The following is an 18,950-nucleotide window of genomic DNA, read 5'->3' as shown; positions in this document are numbered from 1 at the left end:
AGGACTTGCAGATGTTCTTAATAAAAAGCAAGACGATTTGCATCAGATGGCTAAGTAGTGTAAACCAAGAAAAAAAGGAAACTACATCTATTAGCATTTCTGTAACTGATTAAGAGTCACTGGCTTGGAATACAGATCACTGCCCACAAGTCCAGCTCCCTAAAAGACCACAGTAGTAGAAGAAACAGACACCCTCCATGGTACAATCTGCAGAGTAAGTGGAAGACAGTGGCTAGTTCTCTGGGTAGCTTTTTATTTTAGTTTTAGAGGGCGGAAAGGAAAGAAATAGCTCTTACCTGCACTGACCTCACTCACCATTTTGCTCCTTAGAAGTCATTTTCCTCACTAGAGATTGGAAAAAATGCTACAGTGGTGTATAACCTTTTTTTTTAGGTTTTAAATGTTATATTGTTTATAGTAAAGGACAAGGAGCTTGAACTAGAAACAGCACAGAAGCTAATGCATTTTTAGTCTAGTTTGTTCTGAATTAATTTGATTTGGATACACTAAGGCACTGTCTTGACTGAATTTAAGCCTTATTATAATAATGTGAATGATGTAAAGCATTGTGTTAATTAAAAATATCAAAAATCAGAATTTATCAGCAGTAGGGAAATGTAACTGACTTCAGCCATATGGGAAACAGTTAAAATCAGGAGTTGTTTTTATTCTCACATTTATATTAGATCAGTACAAACAATTTCTTTGCTAATTGCTTTCAAATTTTTATAGAGGCGCTGACTGCAAATCCAGATGGAACCATCACAATTATCTAATCTAGTATGTAATACAAGCAAGAGAATTTCAAAGAATATCCTTGCACAGAACACAAGACTATTTAAGATAGAACACGTCTTTAGGAAAGATGTCCTTTTTGATGACAATGCCTACTGATGGGGAACCAGTGAAATCCTTACACATGTTTTGCCAGAGGCAGATTAATGGCTGTCACTTTGAAATTTTTAATCTATCTTTTAATTTTCATGATGACTACGATTAAAATACTAACTTCAAAGACATGCCAAAGGGAACTTTCCCATTATATTGACAGCTATTTTAATTGTCTATCATCTTCTTTTACTGCTGGTACAATATGACCAGTGCTAGTGCAATATGGAGTAGAGGATTTGATCATTCTGGCTTCCCATCACACATGGAACTCGGAAAACTGAATGCTTAGAGTGAGTTTCAGCTCCAGATTCATATATATGCTTATATATACATGAGTAAGATATAGGTGTCCACATGAGCTGAGTATCTTAGCTCCACTATAATCAGTGGAAATCTAGTGAATACAATCAAGAGAACTTATTCAGCCCAGCCTAGACTGCAGAATTATGTTTAGTCAGCTGAACAGACTTCAACTCTAGAGGCTCCACTGACACCCAGTTACATATATAAATCTATACATTATTTACTTAAATAGAAGTGTGTTAACCTGTAAACATTCCAGGAGATCAGTTAGAAAATGGCAAAGGCATGAAAGATTTGAGATGCTGTAGACTACCCAAGTCATTTAGCAAGGGATGGATGTTGAGATGCAGAACCTGCAAACAAAAGGGAGACCATGTTCTCCCTTGGTAGCATCTAAAACACTGCTGGACACCTCCAAGTGAGTGACTGAATCAAGCCCATAACTTCTTACCTGCTTACTCACAATGTGACAATTAATTGTTTCCTTTTTTTAGTAAAATCAGAAGAATGGAAATCATACCTGACAAACATCATAGTGCTCGAAGAGAGAGAGCAAACCAATATCACTGCGGCTTGTGATCCCTTTCAAAATTGTGATATTGCCATTTCCAGAGTCCAGCTCTATTACGTTGTTGAAAACATTGGACACAGCTTTGCCAGTCAAAAGCAAGTTCACCAATTCCTGTTAGTAACATATTAAAGAAACAAACCAAACAGATAAACAAAAAACCCCAAAACCAACAAATAAATATCTAGTTCTATCAGACATCAGTACAAAATTGACTCAGGACTGATGAAGTTCCACATGTACCCGACCCTTAATGTATGTCATGGCTTTAAATTTAGGGTTAGGATTAGGATTGCTTATCAATTTGGGTTTTTGCAGATATTTGGGGGGAAGTCTGCTCCTAAAGTAAAATGAGGAAATATTACAAGTGTTTTCAATGTTCATATTTCCAGAGGGAAACTGCTTTTAATCACTTTACTCTTGCTATCAACTCTGAAGCTCTTCATATTAGTGTTGGAGGGTTTTTTTGTTTGGTGTCCTTTTTTCTCTCTGATTAAAGCTACAGCATTAGTGACATAAAATAAAAGCCTGTACAGTTCTCTCTGACGTTTCTGCATGTGCACAGTGATGTATTTTATTTGTTGGACAAGATTTGTTAATTTATTTTTTTTATTTCTGGGTGAACTTAACTCTTACCCAGTAAAACATTCACCCATGTGGCTTCACTTCTGGTCTATATCACTGATATACTCACACTTACTAGAGCACATTGTTGATTATTCCCTCTCCAATTTAACTGAAAGTGTGGGTGTATGAGAGGCTATACACATGTGAAAGGGGATGTGTGTGTGCATGTGTGCATGAGAGTGTGTGTAAGGTTCAAGGAACAGAGACACTGGGCATTTTGCTTAGCCTAACATCCCACAAGGGCCAGCTGGGATGTAACTGCATGTAACAACATCTAGCAGCAGATTGTGCTACAGCAACGAACCAACAACTTACTATTAATAAATAACATATGTCAAGAAATATGAGGGGAAATAACAAGAAGAATGTTTCCAGAAAAAATTAATCCAAATCACCATGCCTGAAGACACTGACAGTTCAGACTTGATGTACAATTTTAAAAATACTGCATACATCTGTAGCCCCATGTTTCATTTTTAAGGCTTCTAATCCATCAGTGATGTTCCAACACTTGCCTAAGGAATCCCCACTTAACCATAGAATAAAAGTCTAGCTATAACAAGTACAGGAGAAGAAATATGAAGCTTGACTTTTGCAGCTAAAATGGCAGTGGACCATAATCAGACCATACAACTGTGTCCCAGAATTTTGGGATCTACATTTATCTACATGTCCAAGGCAAAGCTACATGTCCATCTACCCATTTCCAACTGGGTAGATGCTTTTACAGGACTAGAGCCAGACAGTGAGAAACATTTGGTAAAGGATACTATCTGGAATTTAGGCTGCATGCAGTTGTTGCCCTAAGTGTCAGCCAGTAATTCACACTGTGTGCTTTCAAGCACTGCATGTCTTTTAGATATGTATATAATAAGCCAGTGTCTCCAGTTTGAAGCACCAGGGAGTTTCAGGCAGCGTTAGCTCAGTTAGCTGGGCAGTGATGGTTTACAGAGGAACTGTATGGTCAGATATGCAACCTCAGCACCTCTCTGAAGTGGCAGGGAGGAAACTCAGCTTGCAGTCTCAGCAATATCAGTACTAAAATCAACTAAGGAGTTCAAAAGAGGCAGATGAGAGGAGTATGAGCATGTGCATGCACAGGTACAGATGCAGGTGGAACAGAAAACCAGGCCAAATAGCAGAGGCTTTGAAACCAGAGACAACAATATGCTAAGGCACATCTAAAAAAAAGAATAAAGGATAATGGTGCCTGATATTGGGGGGGGGGGGGGGGGGGAGGGGAAAGGAAAAACATATGGAACTTTAAGAAACACCATCTCTTTGTAAAGGTCAGTTCACAGCTCTGCATGCAGAAGCTTATGATGTCCCCAAGACCACACATTTAACTTACCTGAGTACAATAGCCATGGCTGCCAATCAGTCGGTTTGTGAGCACATCAAAATCATTACGCACCCTGGAAAGGAGTGGAGAATATTTAAACACCATGACTTATTTTCATTAGACTTAACACCTCTAAATCTTTGGGGAAAAATTGAAACAAACTGTTTCCCAACCATAGCTAATAGCTCTGCATTATGGAATTCTTTTGTTATTTATTTATTTGAATGGGAAAAAGAAAATGTGTATATATATTACCTAAACCTGTGGTAAGCAAAAGTTTGTCAGGGCTAGACTAAAGAAAATAGCTGTAGTGGACAAAAGAAGCTTTTGTCACCACTGGTTAGAACTTCACAAAATAGAACTACTGGACCACTTGTCTTACAGGATCACAGAATGGTTGAGGTTGGAAGGAGCCTCTGGAGACTAACTTGTCCACCCCTCCTGCTCAAAGAGGGGCACCTAGAGCCAGTTGCCCAGGACCATGTCTAAGGAGATAGACTCCACAACCAACCTATTCCAGAACTGGGATAAATTGTGCTCATAACTGCTTGTAATTGTTATTCCTATCATCAATGCTTAGAATATACTGACAAATTGAAGATGGAATAATCTGCATACTGTATTGTCCATGAAAAAAAAAAAAAAGAAAAGAAGAAGAAAAGAAAAACAGAGACTCTTAGGTGCACACATTTGTATTATTGCTGTGTGGTTTGTTCTTCTACTTTGTAACATGAAAGAGGAAAATCCATGAAATTTCATTACTGGTAATTAAGGGGTAATACCTTCCCAAACCAAGTTCTCTCTCCCATAACTCCTGGAATTATTGAATTAGTGATCAGTTGATGACCTATAAAATAAAGGCTGTACCTGTGATCATTTTTACCCTGCAGATATAATGTAATTCCAATCATTATTTTTTACATAAATAAATGTCTAATCTAGTTTGGAGAAAAAAACAGTGCACTATATACTGTGACAGCTACTACAATAAACTCCAGAATTTAATTCTATGGTTCATAAAAAAGCTATTTCCCTTCGATATAAAATATATCAATATTAATTGTATTGGCTACATCATTATCTTGGCATTGTTATAAACACAGAGAGAATGTCTGAATGATCATCAATTAAAACCTTGATTATTCTACATACATCTGGCCTTCTCACTCTTTTTGACATGTAAAATCTTCTGCAGATCCAATTATTCATGTTTCCTGACAATTAGCACAATTATTTAATATATATATATATATATTGTTTGTGATAATGTAGGAGTTGAATTAATATGATTAGAGGTAGCTGGAAATTTCCCTTCAGCATTGCTATACATGCTCTGTTAAAAATTGTGTATCTTAAGTAAAAAGCTGAGACATTCCCCACCTTCATCCTAAATTTTACTTATTTTCTCACGAGATTTCTTTGAATGCCAAAATCAGAATGCAATCTATAATTTTTAAGATTTCCATCCCTAATGAGACATAAATTAATCATTCAGATCAAGCCAAAGCCATCAAATCTCAATTCCTTTGGGTTTTTTTAAATTATTTTAAGTATAATTTACAAGTTGCTCTCAATGATAACGAAGTTCCATAATAATATCTCCAGCCCATGTGAAATCAAAGGAAAGACCGTGGTAAGCGTGCCTGTGACATGGAAAATTCTCTCTCCTGCAACACTGCAAGGAATGGATGAGGCGATAATAATCTTTGGATTTTGGCCATTTTTTAGTTTTAGAAACAGTTTCATCTTGCAAACGCCATAGCCTTGTTTGAAACAGGCAGACTATACAATATGCGTCAGTTAGGGACGATGGGACATACGACAGAGACAATAGGAGGAAGTTCTAATTTCATCTGTAGGTACAAACAATATGGGAGTTTAGAAGCGTATCTCAGATTTTCAAGAATAAGAACATCTGCCTTTCAAATCATCTCTGCTGATGAGGAAGCAAACATCAGGCATACAATTAGGAGATTTACACCTATTCTAAATGGTTCTAAGATTATTATTCATACCTGCCAAAGACTTACTAGCTTCTGTGCAGGTATATTTATTGTGTTATAATAAATGGTGTCAGCTTTTAAGTCCAAGCACCCTTCGTGCACTGTGCAAATATCAGAGGGTGACAGCAATGTGTTTTGTTTGCTGCTGGGCTGTGAAGACATTCATTGATGACAAGCGAATCTGAAACATTTGTCCATTGTGGTGCCTTGGTTATCAGACACACAGACATGATAAATAAATCATTACTACCAACATTACTTTGTCCTTCCAGGCAATTTTCCATTGACAATTCTAAAAGCACTTTAAAACAGAAAACCCCATTAATTTTAAGCCAGGAGGCTTTTAAGTATCCTGGTCATCATGAGTTAAAAGCTTGACTCTGATGAACACCTCCTTCTTAATTTACAACCTAATCAGTGCTCAGCATGTTGCTTTGACAGAACTGTGGAGAACACTGTTAATGGCAAATAGTTCTTCCTCATGACATATTACCAGTTACTTCCAGTGTCATGGTAGTACAGAAGTCTAACAGGAGATTGAGTATGTTGACTGTTGGTGCAGAATCCTAGAATCATAGAATATGTTAAGTTGGCAGGGACCCTTAAAGGCCATCTAGTCCAACCCCCTTCAGTGAGCAGGGACATCTTCACTAGATCAAGTCGCTCAGAGCCCCATCAAGCCAGACCTTGAAGATCTTCAGGGATGGGGCCTCCACCACCTCTCTGGGCAGCCTGTGCCAGTGATCCACCACCCTCACACTGAAGAACTTTTTCCTAATATCCAAGGTAAATCTCCCCTTTTCTAGTTTAAAACCATCACCCCTCATCCTATCACTCCATGCCCTCATGAACAGCTCTTCCCCACCTTTCTTATAGGCACCTTTCAGGGATTGGAAGGTCACTGTAAGGTCCTTCCCAGAACCTGGTATTTGAGAATACTGATGTTTGCCTCACATAGTATTAGTGCAAAGCCTGTGATAAAAACTATTCGATCGGAGAGCAAGATACTGATTTTTAAAATCTCCTGGACAAATACTTAAAATAAAGAATGTGTTTAGAAATGATGAAGTGCAAACTTCAGGAGGAGTCATTTCATGAGCTGGTAGATAGTAAAAGATTTGACAATAAGATCTGCTAAATTTCAGGTCAGGCTGTTAGATCTTCCAGCTTGATTTTTATTTTTCACTGTGCTGTGTGTAAAGTAACGTGCCTTAAGTCTGTAAGGAGACAGGTTGAATTCTCTATGGAACAAGTTAAGCTGCGGTTTCTGCTAAGAGAAGCTGCCCACTGAGACAAGAGACAGACACTAATTAAAAAATACACTCATTAACATACTTCCTAATGTCCATAAAGTTCTATTTTCAAATTTTCTGTTCCAGTTTTTGCCCTGGAACCTTTGAATTCCTGCATTTTTCATTCAATAGTGCTGGAATCATTTAGTCCAGCATTTCTGATACTTTGACCAAATCTGGATGTAATTTTATACACTTATAAAACCTAAATAAAGTGGCAAAAGTCAACTCCATGTAGTTTATTCATTTTGTACTGATCTTTATACATATTTTTTCCCGTTTTCTGATGCTGCTTGTGTTAGGGCAGGAATGCCTTTCCAAAAGATATCGTTACATATTATAAATCTAATTTTTTCTCTTCACTCTTGTTAGTGATACTATCTTAATCTTCAAGTTGTAAATCATGGGTTTATTAAGGATGTAAAGTACTGAAGAAGTACAGATGTTTTGAGTCCAGCTTTTTGACTCTGAATTGTCACAGCCACACCGACATAACTTGATGACTTTACGTAGCCATGACAGCTTCTTACTAGGAATATGCCTCATGTTTTCAATTCATTTATCCATTCTGGGATATAAAATTCCTTTAAAAAAATATTTTCTAAGAGTTTAAGATGGGCAAAAATACCAGAGTTAGAAGAAACTGTAATGGCATTCTAAACCTTAGCACTGACAGCGAATTGATAAAGTAAATTCCTGTGGTCTGTACAGACTCTACTAAAGCTTTAAATGTGCATAAACTGAAATCTAAACAACAAGTATTTTCGAGCACTGGATGCTACAATATAATATGACCTGTAATGAGATAAACTTTTTCTTACCAAGTAACATTGAGTTAGATAAATAAGGCAATTTAAATATGCTTCATACACATTAATTTTCAATTTACTTCCAGGAAACTTCTTGCCAGGTCTTAAATAGAGAACATCTGAGCATTAACTATTAATACAAAAGTCACATACCAACTTTTAATACTAGGAATAGCTGCAGACTATCAAAGTATGAGCCAGTTCATGTCCGTTATTTACCCTAAATCTCATTTGGATTGATTGCAGGAGAAAATAAAACAATATAAAACAATATGAAACAAGAAGTGGTGCATTCAAGTAAGCACTAGTTGTTTTACAGCCCTTAAGTCTGTGGCAAAGCTGTAACAGAAAATTGGTGACCTCACTTTGTTCATGGCAACAGACAGTTATATTAACAAACACACAATTACAAGTCTACTCCGAAAATAGAATTTGGGTTGGGAGGGAGAAAAAAAACTCATCTTGAAGCATAAGGATTTCAAATAATTACAATGGGGATGTGGAAAATGACAGGATGGGTGACTGCCTTATTGTGTAAATGTTCCATAATTTTTTTTTTTTGTACTGGCACACTGCAAAGGTTTTAAATGAACGATCAAAAAAAAAAAGGGAAGAGCCCCTCAGACATAAAAAAACCCCAAACAGGCTGCTGTTTGGGATGTAAACCAGTGAAAGCAAGGAAGTGGCTTCATTATCTATCGCTTTTTTTCATGTACTTGCTAATTTGCTAATTTCACAAAGTTCTTAAAAAGTACATGCTGAGGTAATCTCACACATTTAATTCACCAACTCTGCTGCCACAGGGTGCTAGCAGACTATGGGAAGTATTTGTATTTCAGGGGGATAGATCTGATGTGAATAATGATTGATCTATTGGCTCATTAGGCCCATTATTTCTTTGTTATTAAATAAATTCTCTTCTTTACTGAATGAAATATGTCTTCCTGAGCTCTACATTTTAAGCAAAGTTACTAAATCTGTATCTACTTCACTACATTGACCTTACATCTAGCAAACAGCTAAATATTCTACAGTAGGACAGTACACTGGCTGAAATCTGGCAAAAATATGACAGCTTTTTGTTACTGCTCTATTTTGTAGTAGAATCACACTCATCCTTTCACATCTTTGGAATCTTTTAAATAAATGTACTATATGCTTCTAAAATCAAGATATTTCATTTCTGAAATGCTTTGATTTCCTGAAGGAAAGGAGAAAAAAAGATTGAGAGGATGTCAAAGCTAATCAATCACTTAGGGATGGGCTTAATATCACTATATTATTTTTTTAATACCTAAAGATGGACACATAAATATGAGTTAACCACTTCAGGTTTCTTTACATTTGTTTATATGTAGAGGAACTGGTACATCCCAAAGGTAATTTGTGTGAACTTGTTTGGATAATTTGAAGTAATTCTAGAAGAAACTTCACTGTAAAATGCCTTTTGTCCATCAGATGAACATAAAGGATCCTCCCACGACTTGGACATGGCCATCTAATTGCTGTATACCAGGGTCTGGACAAATAAATTATACTCACAAACATGCTAGCACTCCAAGCAGGCTGAGTATATTTTTTTTCAGATTACAAACTGAGACTGCTACAGAAATGACAACAGCCTGAAGCCAGCCTTGGAAACAGACTCCAACTGAACAACTCCATTAAAAGCAATGCATGAACATTGGGTTTCAAATAGCCTTTTTTGTGATAAATTTTAGCTGAACAGTAAAAGAATTTTGGCATTTAGATGTAGTAGAATCAGAGGAAGCTCAGATGGTCAGAAGAAAACACATTCTAAGATATGGAGTACTTTTCCTATAAGAAGAGACTACACAAAGACCAGCTCACCACAGGAGGACACAACTGATGGACTGCAACAGTTCAAAAACTCATCAATGGTAAGGAGATGATTAAAGAACATTTGCCCACTACTTTTCACAACATGAACCAGTCAACACTCTGTAGACTTACTGGGCAGCAGGTTCAAGCACACAAAAGGAAAACGTCTTTCACAAAGCACATTACTAGATTGGAGAACTCATTGCCACAGGATGTAGTGAAGGCCAAAAGAATTAAAGGGTTCCAAAGGGTTTTATAAAAATTCATGGGGGATACGTTCATCAAGGGCTATGAACTCAGTGGTCCGGATACAACTGCCAGCTTAGGAAGTCTCTGAATTACTGACTATCGGAAACATGGAGAATATACCAGCAGAATAACTGCTCTATATTGACCCCATTTCTTATGCAGTTTCTTTCAGCAGCCACAGCTTCCCACTATCAAAGAAAAGCTAATAGCTAGATGGACCTTTCCCATGATCCTATGTGAACAGTCTTATGGAACTGAGGGACAACTGAATCCACGAATCTCAGATACTTCTCAGAACAATACTCTGTGCTTGTATCAGCCATGGTGTGGACTACAGCCATATCCCATACTGAGATAACACAGAGTTGTCGTGAAAGGGAAGACAGGAAGATGATGTTCTCTGCATCTGGCAGGAAAAATCCAGCCATCCCAGTTATTCTCTTTCACAGAAAAGCTCATTTCTTAGTTGCTTTCTTGGCTTTCCATACATTTCTCTTGGTAGCTTAGGAACTGAAATCTAGTCAGACTTTGGCTACATTAATTGTGTCACAGGCTAAGCTTACTGATACACCCATTTTGTACTAACATAGTTTATAATTATTCCCGGTCCTTCTTGTTTACTTACAGCTGCTGCCCTCCCAATTTTTAGAAAACAGTTTTTTCTCATCTCACAATTTGTTTTTTAGGCTAGAAAAGATAAAACCTTCTGTTTTTTTATAAGATTTCTCATTCCCTTAGTCTTCCCTTTCCCTACACTTCTCCTAGTTTTAATTGGTGAACCCAATTTGACATGGTATTTCAATGAGGACACATCAATGCTCTGCACAATCTATTAATATTTCTTCACCTCCTAAAACTATTTATGCTGGCACACCCTAAGAGTAGATCCAATGCTATTTTACAATGCTGGCTCAAAGTCACAGCGCTCCACTCCTCGACTCCTCATCCTGCCATTTACAGCTATGAACCCCCAGTAGTCTCTGTTTGCATGACCTTGCAGTTTCTGCAGTTAAAATTCTTTATTACCCACACCACGAAGCTGAGCCAACTCTCTTTGTTCTCTATACTGACAGCGCCTTTAAACTTTTGAGTTGTGAATACATTTCATTAGCACACCACTCCCTTTTTCCAACATTACTGTAAGGAATAAAAACTAAGTTTAATTCCTGATCATTGAAAAACTCTGTCAATAACCTTCCTACCTGGATAACTGTTTACTGAATCCCTTTCCTTCATCACCTTTACAATTATAAAGAGATATCTTCTTTTCACAGTAGCAAGTGACTTCTCATTCAGCATATCCCTTACAAAACCCTCTCATAACCACTCCATTAACTAATTCTATTCTAATTTTTTTCCAGTTTAACTAACAGTTCTCCATTTGGTTCTCTAATTGCATGCTTTACTGAAGTTCAGACAGGATAAATCCATTTTGCTTCCCGCTCTAAAAAAGCAGTACTTTTCTCAAAGTACAATATTATTTCAGTCTTATATAACTCATTTTCTATAAAATCAGAGTGCATCCCCTACCATTTTCCATTTATCCCTGTAGTTAGATATTCTCCTTTCAGGATTTTGCCAACAGCTTTTCAACCTGCTGAGATAAAGGCTAAGTTGCTTGGTCTGCTTTTCCATCTCCCTTAAACGTAAGCATTGTTTGCTACTGCACAGCTATGTGGTGACCTCTATTGTGAAAAGGTATTAAGATCCACTGTCATTGTATTTGGGATTTTAGATGCCAGTTATTTCAGTATTTGAAGACCAGGAGCACCCACTTCTCCAGACTTTTTGCAACAGAGATATAAGGTTGTTGTCTGTTTTAAGGGGCCAAGAGGTATACTATGAAAAAGCATGTAAGCTTTTAGGATCATATCCATTCATAAAGTCTGACAAAGCAAGGGAGAGCTCAGAGAGACTTGAATAAGTTTAGGAATGAATTCTAGGCAAAAAGATACCTGGTTTATTTTTTCCTGTTGTATAGCCATCACTTTTACAGCTTCAGTTCTACCACTCACAAAATGAATTTAATCTCTGTACATGGATTCCAATGCTCCATCCTGCCTTTGCACCAGAATATTGATTTAAACTTGGAGTATTCTTTACACTATTCCTAACATCAGCCACATCCTCTTTACACAGACACTTCACATCTTTTCTGATTATTGTTTTTATATATGCAATATGGAAATTGCTTATTGTTTTATTCCTGTGACTCTAAGTCTGGATCTGGCATCATTTCTCTATTACATAGCACCAAGATTCACATCACTAGTGCTAGAGCTGTTTGTTGTTCACCAATCTTTTTTCATTCCTTTGCACTCTTCCTTTAGAGATCAGAAAATTCTCCAGAGAATGAGCTAATAAGCTTCCTTCTCTTCAGGCATGATCCTCAGCTTTATGATTTATCTTGATCTGTTCTAGAACGAACTTCATGTATCAGGGGAACAATGGGGATTTTTTTTCCCTGATCCCATAAGAAATCTTGCTATTGCATATCCACACGAAATTTGCTATCACCCAGTATATAGTTCACTTCCCTGTGATGGTGACAAGCTTACTGAATTTTCTTGACAGACATAAGTCGCAGCCTCTCCATTATTTGTGCAAATCCCAGGTTTTACCATCATCTCTAGCTTTATTCTTTTGTCCCCTCTTTCTCAAGTGCCAAAAGGTGGTATTTCCTACATCAATATATGCCACTGCATACATACTTTAGAAAGAACATAAATCTCATAGCTTCAAATCTTGGTCTGACATCCTCCTTCGAATATTGCTAAGGCTGTCTCACTTATCATTCCTGTCTTGCCTTTCTTTAAAGGAAAAGCATTAATTTATTTCAAGAAAACTCCCTTTTTATTGCCACTTAGCAGCTGAAGCTGCAATCTCTGCTTCATTAAGGTTCTACATTTATTAATAACTTAATGCTAGAAGGGCCTCTGTCTAACTGACACAACAGATCCTCAAAGGCAATGAAGATCCTGAAGTCTCTGAATTGTATGCATCAAGCAGGAGGCACAGAAGTTCACTTGCCCAAACAAGGACTCAGTTCTTCCCTACCAAGGACTGGATCCCACACAGAATCTTCTATTTTGATCTCCTTCTGCTGTTCTTGGTAAATCTAATCTTATCTTCCTCAGTGTTGTAAAATCACAAATGGGTCCTGCAGAGGTCTGAGACTCTCAAATATGGATTTTTCAGTCAGGCCAAGGTGCTTGTTTATTAGCAATGTAACATAATTGACAGCTGTTTCCCCTTAAAAATAGCTGCTTCCCTATCTTTTTCCAACACCAAAGAACTAAGCTGTAAAATAGATGGTGACATGTATTTATATTACATAACTGTAAACACTGAGTGAAAACTGCTCGCACACGTGATTTCCCCTTGCTGTTGGTCTCACGGATGTTCTCCAGTGTGTGTGTGTGTGTGTGTGTGTGTGTGTTGGGGGGGAATCACCTCTGAAAACCTTTTCCCAGAAGATTGGCTCATAGAACAATATATTTCCATCAAGAAGCCAGTATGGCCCATGTGACTGGATTTTTTTGGTGAGGTAGGAAATGTTTTTACCATTGGGCAAGCCAAGCAGTCATTTCACAGAAAGCCTTTCTTCACCACACAAATAACATGAGGAGAGTAGGTGTATTTTAGGGGAACTCTAAGTCAGAGGTTGGCTCTGAGAGAGGAAAAGGTGTCAGTTAAGGAAAGTAGGTGGGGGCCCTATTGTTCCACCTGCAATTCATGCGCCACAGAGCATCGCTTTCTTTTTCAATGTCCTACGTGACTGAAGGAGTTTGAAAGTCAAGTAACATGTCAGAATGGGAGTCAGTTCACAATAAACCAGGCTACAGAAAGGATATAGAAAAGGACACAGAAAAAAATGGCTTGATGCAAAGTACTACGATGATGATGATGTTCTGTTACATAACTCAATAAAAACTTGTCTTCCGGAGTAGTCTTTCCAGATTTTGGGTTTTAATGTCTTAATTCCACTAATATGTTATAATTTAAATGTTTCTTTGAGATTGTTTTTCATAATAAAGTGTATGGTTAAGAGTCCTTATACTGTCCCTGCAGCAATACGAAATAATCCGGATGAAAACAGACCAGCAAAGCATGTCTGAGAGGCAGGTGACATCATGGCTAGACATGCCAAAGTTCAGCAGTCAATTTACAGTTTCCTCTCTGATCTGTGGCCCCTCATTCTGACCACTGTAAAACAATGTGCTCACCTGCTTGTAGCACATGCCCAACAAATTACACATGCATGGAACCTCTTTGATAAATCAATTCCTACAAGCTTTTGTTTGGCATTTCTCACGTCCCTCATCTTCTGTGAAAGCTTTAGAGAGGGGGAATTATGTGGCTATGAGCAAACAGCTGATCTGGAGACCAGGTAGAGCACGACCAATAGCAATTGCATATATAGACACTCGTACCCTGCAGCACATCTGAGAGAACTTTCTCCTGTGTGAAACAAGGATGAACACATCTGTTTGCACAGGAAGTTAGTGTATACATGGTCAGAGCTGTTGGGGAGTAGCAGGAAGCACACTGAGGTGGCTCTGGATGTGGCTTCACTCTTTCTGACTCTTAAGCAAGGAGAGTTTCTGAGCTTTATTACAAACCATATGTATTACTATACTATAAATAAATAATGTGCATATATAACACTATGCCTCACAAGATGAAATGTTGTTCTGTGGAGATGAATAAAGACAGAACTGTCTTTTTTTGTGTTTTAAATGTAAAAATAATTTGCCAATGGACCAAAGCAGGAAGATTCTTTGAATATGACTTGCAATTAGACAAATAATCACAGAAGTAAACCAAGTTGACAGATGCATGCATCTCAACATAGTACAGGGCATAATAATGATAGTGCATGGTTCATGCAACATCCTCAGAACACTTAGAAATCAAATTCCTCAGAGGAGCCAGTTAGTTGTTCAGGAAGGTATAATAGTTCCTTCAGTAAATGCTGAAGCTAGGTGTTCTGTATAGCCAGAGAGGGATTGTAGCCACTGTTTCTTTAGCCTGTCTGATCAGGATTTCCTCTCACATGGAGTACAAACAAGTTGAAACTTCTCTGTCTTCTTCCATGCCATGTTCATGTCAGCTTCATTTATTATGGGAAGGATATTTTATCATGTGGAATAGGTATATTGGACAGATATTAACATGATTTGGTGCTGGTGTGTGTTTATTTCAAGGACTGATTAGAACAAAAAGTTAAGGAAATTTAACTTCCCTAGTTCAGTAAAATGGTACTACAGGATGAAGGACAAGTGCTCAAGGGCACAGAACAGCATAGTTTTAATTATATGATTCCTCTTAGTAAAAAATTGCTAATTGATAGAAGATTTTGGAGAACTATGTAAATTACTAATAACTAAGGGTGGACTTATTTGGTGTGAGGAGTCCCAGACTGATAAGGAATCAAAATGTGATTTATTTCAATCAGTAAAATGCATTGGCTTTTGGGGGCAGGAGGTTTGGGGGTGAAGGGAGGAAACATAAAAGGGAAATAAACCCCCCAAACAACCAAAACTCCCAAACTCAGAAATGGAAACAGCACAAATAATTCAGAAACAGGATTGTACACATTTCTGGAGCACTAAAGACTGCAGAAGGATAGTTATTAGAGTTGCGAGATCACAAAAAGAAAAAAAAGGTGTTGATGTATATTTTCCTAGGTTTATAACTGAACAACCTTAATGAAGTACAAAGTCTCCTTTTAGCTTGCAAATTCACCCTCCTTTTTTCAACCATCACAGAAAAAGTCAGTGCTTCCTTTATTCTTAAACAAACATTTCAGAGAAAAAAATGAAAAGATACCCAGATGACCAATGCTGACTGAAGAATTACATTTGTGATCTGCTGTCAGTAAGAGATAAAGCATCCCTAAGTGGCCAAAAGAGATTGCCAAGGCGGGTGGTTTGGTTCTATTGTTCAGCAAATTTTTGAGTAACACAATGAGTCTGCATTTCAGATGAGCCTCTATTTATTTTCTCCAGCTAGCTTGAAAACATAATACACTGCTTTTCCACAAAGGACTTTCTCAATCAGTATTTCCTTTGCTATTAGAGGTTCTAGTAATGATAGAGTTATTGCATTGATTAAGAAAAATATTGTAATGGAAACAGACAGTGTGACTGATTGATATCACAGAATCACACAACATTAGGAGTTGGAAAGGACCTCAAAAGATCATCTAGTCCAACCCCCCTGCCAGAGCAGGATCAGATTAAATCACACAGGATCATGTCCAAGGAGGTTTGAATGTCCCCAGAGAAGAGTCCACAGCCTCTCTGGGCAGTCTGTCCCAGTGCTCTGTCAGCCTCACAGTGAAAAAAATTTCCTTATGTTCACAGAAAGATGTAATATAAAGATTTTTCCATGAATGGATCAGAATCAGCCAGATCCTGATACTGCAATGGTTTTGCATGAGTAAGCACAGTGAGTACAGTGCCGAATGTTAGAGGTGATGAGACAGCACTTAGCAGAGAAAACTTGTGCTGAGGTTCCAGTACATGTCGTAACTTCAGTAAAGCTGTGGGGTTTACTGAAGCTGCCATTACTGAACCAGTGTAAAACCACTCCTGAATATTCACAACTTTCCTACATGCAATATGCCATTCTCAGTGTCCAGGCCCACGTTGGGGCTTGCAGCTCACCTTTAAGCTCAGTCTCTCACCCAGGTACATGGAAAATATCTTGAACCTCTTAACAACATGAAGATTTTAGTACACATTTTGCACATTCAGGAAGATTAGTCCCTTGAGCTAGTACAATACGCCCACTATTTTTTAATTTTTCACTGGTTGTAAAAAAAAAAAAGAGGTTACAATTGTTAGGAACTAGAATTCCTTCCTGTACCAGAAGCAACAACACGTTCTCAGCAACTTCCTCAGGAATTCTCACTCCTCTTTGGCCATTTGTTATCAGTTCTAACAGTGAAGATCATTAGTGCATGGAGTATGATAAACTCATTACCAAAATCTATAAAGCAGTGCAAACCCCTGCGTTTCTTGGCATGTGTTGCCATTAAATAAAAATACTTAGATTGACAGTGATTTAGAACAACTGCCCGATAGACCTCGTTGAAATCTGGAATTTCCTTTTACAAGAAAAATCACTAACAATGTCAGAATTATGGAATCAGCCCAAAAGTCCTCTTATCCCATCATCCAAGCAGCAGCAGCAGTAGCAAACATCAAGGCAGAAGAGAAAAACAGGGCACATGGAGATTGCATCTAAACAGGCAGGTTTAAAGGTACCAAAGCCTGCACACTCCTGTACTATGTCTAAATTTACTTGAACCTCTTCATACTTTCGGCCTCCTTATCTTGCTGTACTGAAAGTTATTTATGATGTGGAAAAACAAGACAGTGGATTGTTTCAAAATCAAAACCTGAACATTTCCATGACAACCCCCACAGGACTCTAAGAAATAACGTATAATCACTCCTTAGACAACCTTATTGTGGATGTCCAAATTTTTTTTGCCATCCAAGTTACTCTTTTTCAATGCTGAAGCGGAAAAATTTTGTCTGTCCTCACACAGTAGCTAGTCCACACTAAAGGGAAACTTTGTTTTTTTCTTCCAGTGTGTTCTAGTTCTAATATGTCTCTACTGACCTGATGTGACAAGACTACATAGAAGAAGAAAACATAAGATCATATATTTATACAGACATTATCATGTTTTTAATCTGTTCTCATTCCTTATCACCATAACTCCTAAAACATTATTCTTTTTTGTCTCTCTTAGAAAATTGAGTTGACATGTTCAGACAATTATATTACTAGTAGTGGCACCAGAATTTCCTCCCCTCTATTTAACACTCATTGTTAGGTAAGTATAGTTGACAGCAGTTTTTTCATTATATATAACATTTTGCATTATTAACACTGAATTTCTTCTCGTATTTTATTGACCATTCACTATAAGACAGAACTAATTTCACTACCTGATGTTTAAATTGTATGTCTCTTATTGTAAGATAGGCAAGTTAAATGAATCATGATCTTTTTCCTCTTTTTTGAGCATAAAGGAAGCCTAGATGCAAATATTTCACACAAAATCACAGAATTGTAGGGGTTGGAAGGGACCTCTGGAAATCATCTAGTCCAACCCCCCTGCCAAAGCAGGATCACCACAAGCAGGCTGCACTTATCGATTTTGTCAGCAAAGCTGCTTGGTTTTCTCCATTAGAATCATAGAATGTGTTGGGTTGGAAGGGAACCTTAAAGACCATCCAGTCCAATCTTCCTGGAGTGAGCAGGGACATCTTCATTAGACCGGGTTGCTCAGAGCCCCATCAAGTCTGACCTTGAATATCTCCAAGGATGGAGAAACTTTCCATTGAAAGGGAATAAAGTGGGCTAGATGGCTACCCTCAAAATCACCAACATCTAAGAAATTAGAGTCTTAGCTAGTAGTTCTCCTTCCAAAATCAAAGAAAAAAAGATAGGCACTGCCCACAGCAATTCTCCTCACCTTTAACATGTTACATGGCATGGTCACAATCGCATGCCATCTTCTATCTCTATAGACATGAGAAGTATCTGCCCACAGATGTGACTGCTCTGAGGAACTCTGTGAGCTTTATAGTCTATCCTGCACCTCTAGATCTTGGTACAGTGGCACTTATCCTTCAATTAATCAACATCAACATTCAGTGCCCTGCCTTTTAACCTGTAATTAATGCTTCCCCACCATATTAAATAAGGTATGATAATTTTCTTCTAATTATATCCTGAAGTGAAAACTTCAATAAACACTGGAATTATCCATAAAACAGAAAACACTGGGAAGAATATTTTTGATCAAAAGAAACATTTAAATGATCATTAATCAAAAAGCCAGTCTTCTCTTTATTGAACGAAACGTAAATGTCTTGGTTTGGTTTCATTGGACATACCTCTGCATCTTACAAAATACTGTTTTATGATCAAGAATATTCCATTCTTAGTCTTCAACTTGCTTACAAGAAATGTCCATTATTTATAAGAGTTATTTCTGAA

General features: G+C 37.5%; 1 protein-coding gene across 1 annotated transcript in view; it reads right to left on the bottom strand.

Annotated features, from left to right (window-relative positions):
- Window positions 1-18,950, bottom strand: part of MINDY4 (MINDY lysine 48 deubiquitinase 4) — a gene marked incomplete at its 3' end in the record, with an annotated part of 78,690 nt that overhangs the window by 18,769 nt on the left and 40,971 nt on the right. The window contains exons 14-15 of the mRNA XM_084260863.1: window positions 3,741-3,804; window positions 1,715-1,876 (exon numbers count right to left, since the gene is read on the bottom strand). Of these exons, the coding sequence (XP_084116989.1) occupies window positions 1,715-1,876; window positions 3,741-3,804 (226 nt within the window). The remainder of the gene's footprint in view (window positions 1-1,714; window positions 1,877-3,740; window positions 3,805-18,950) is intronic.

Source organism: Gallinula chloropus (genome assembly GCF_964237585.1).
Source record: "Gallinula chloropus genome assembly, chromosome: 2".
Classification (NCBI taxonomy): Eukaryota; Metazoa; Chordata; class Aves; order Gruiformes; family Rallidae; genus Gallinula; species Gallinula chloropus.
The sequence above is the reverse complement of the archived record's forward strand: the minus strand, read 5'-3'. Positions and strand labels throughout refer to the sequence as shown.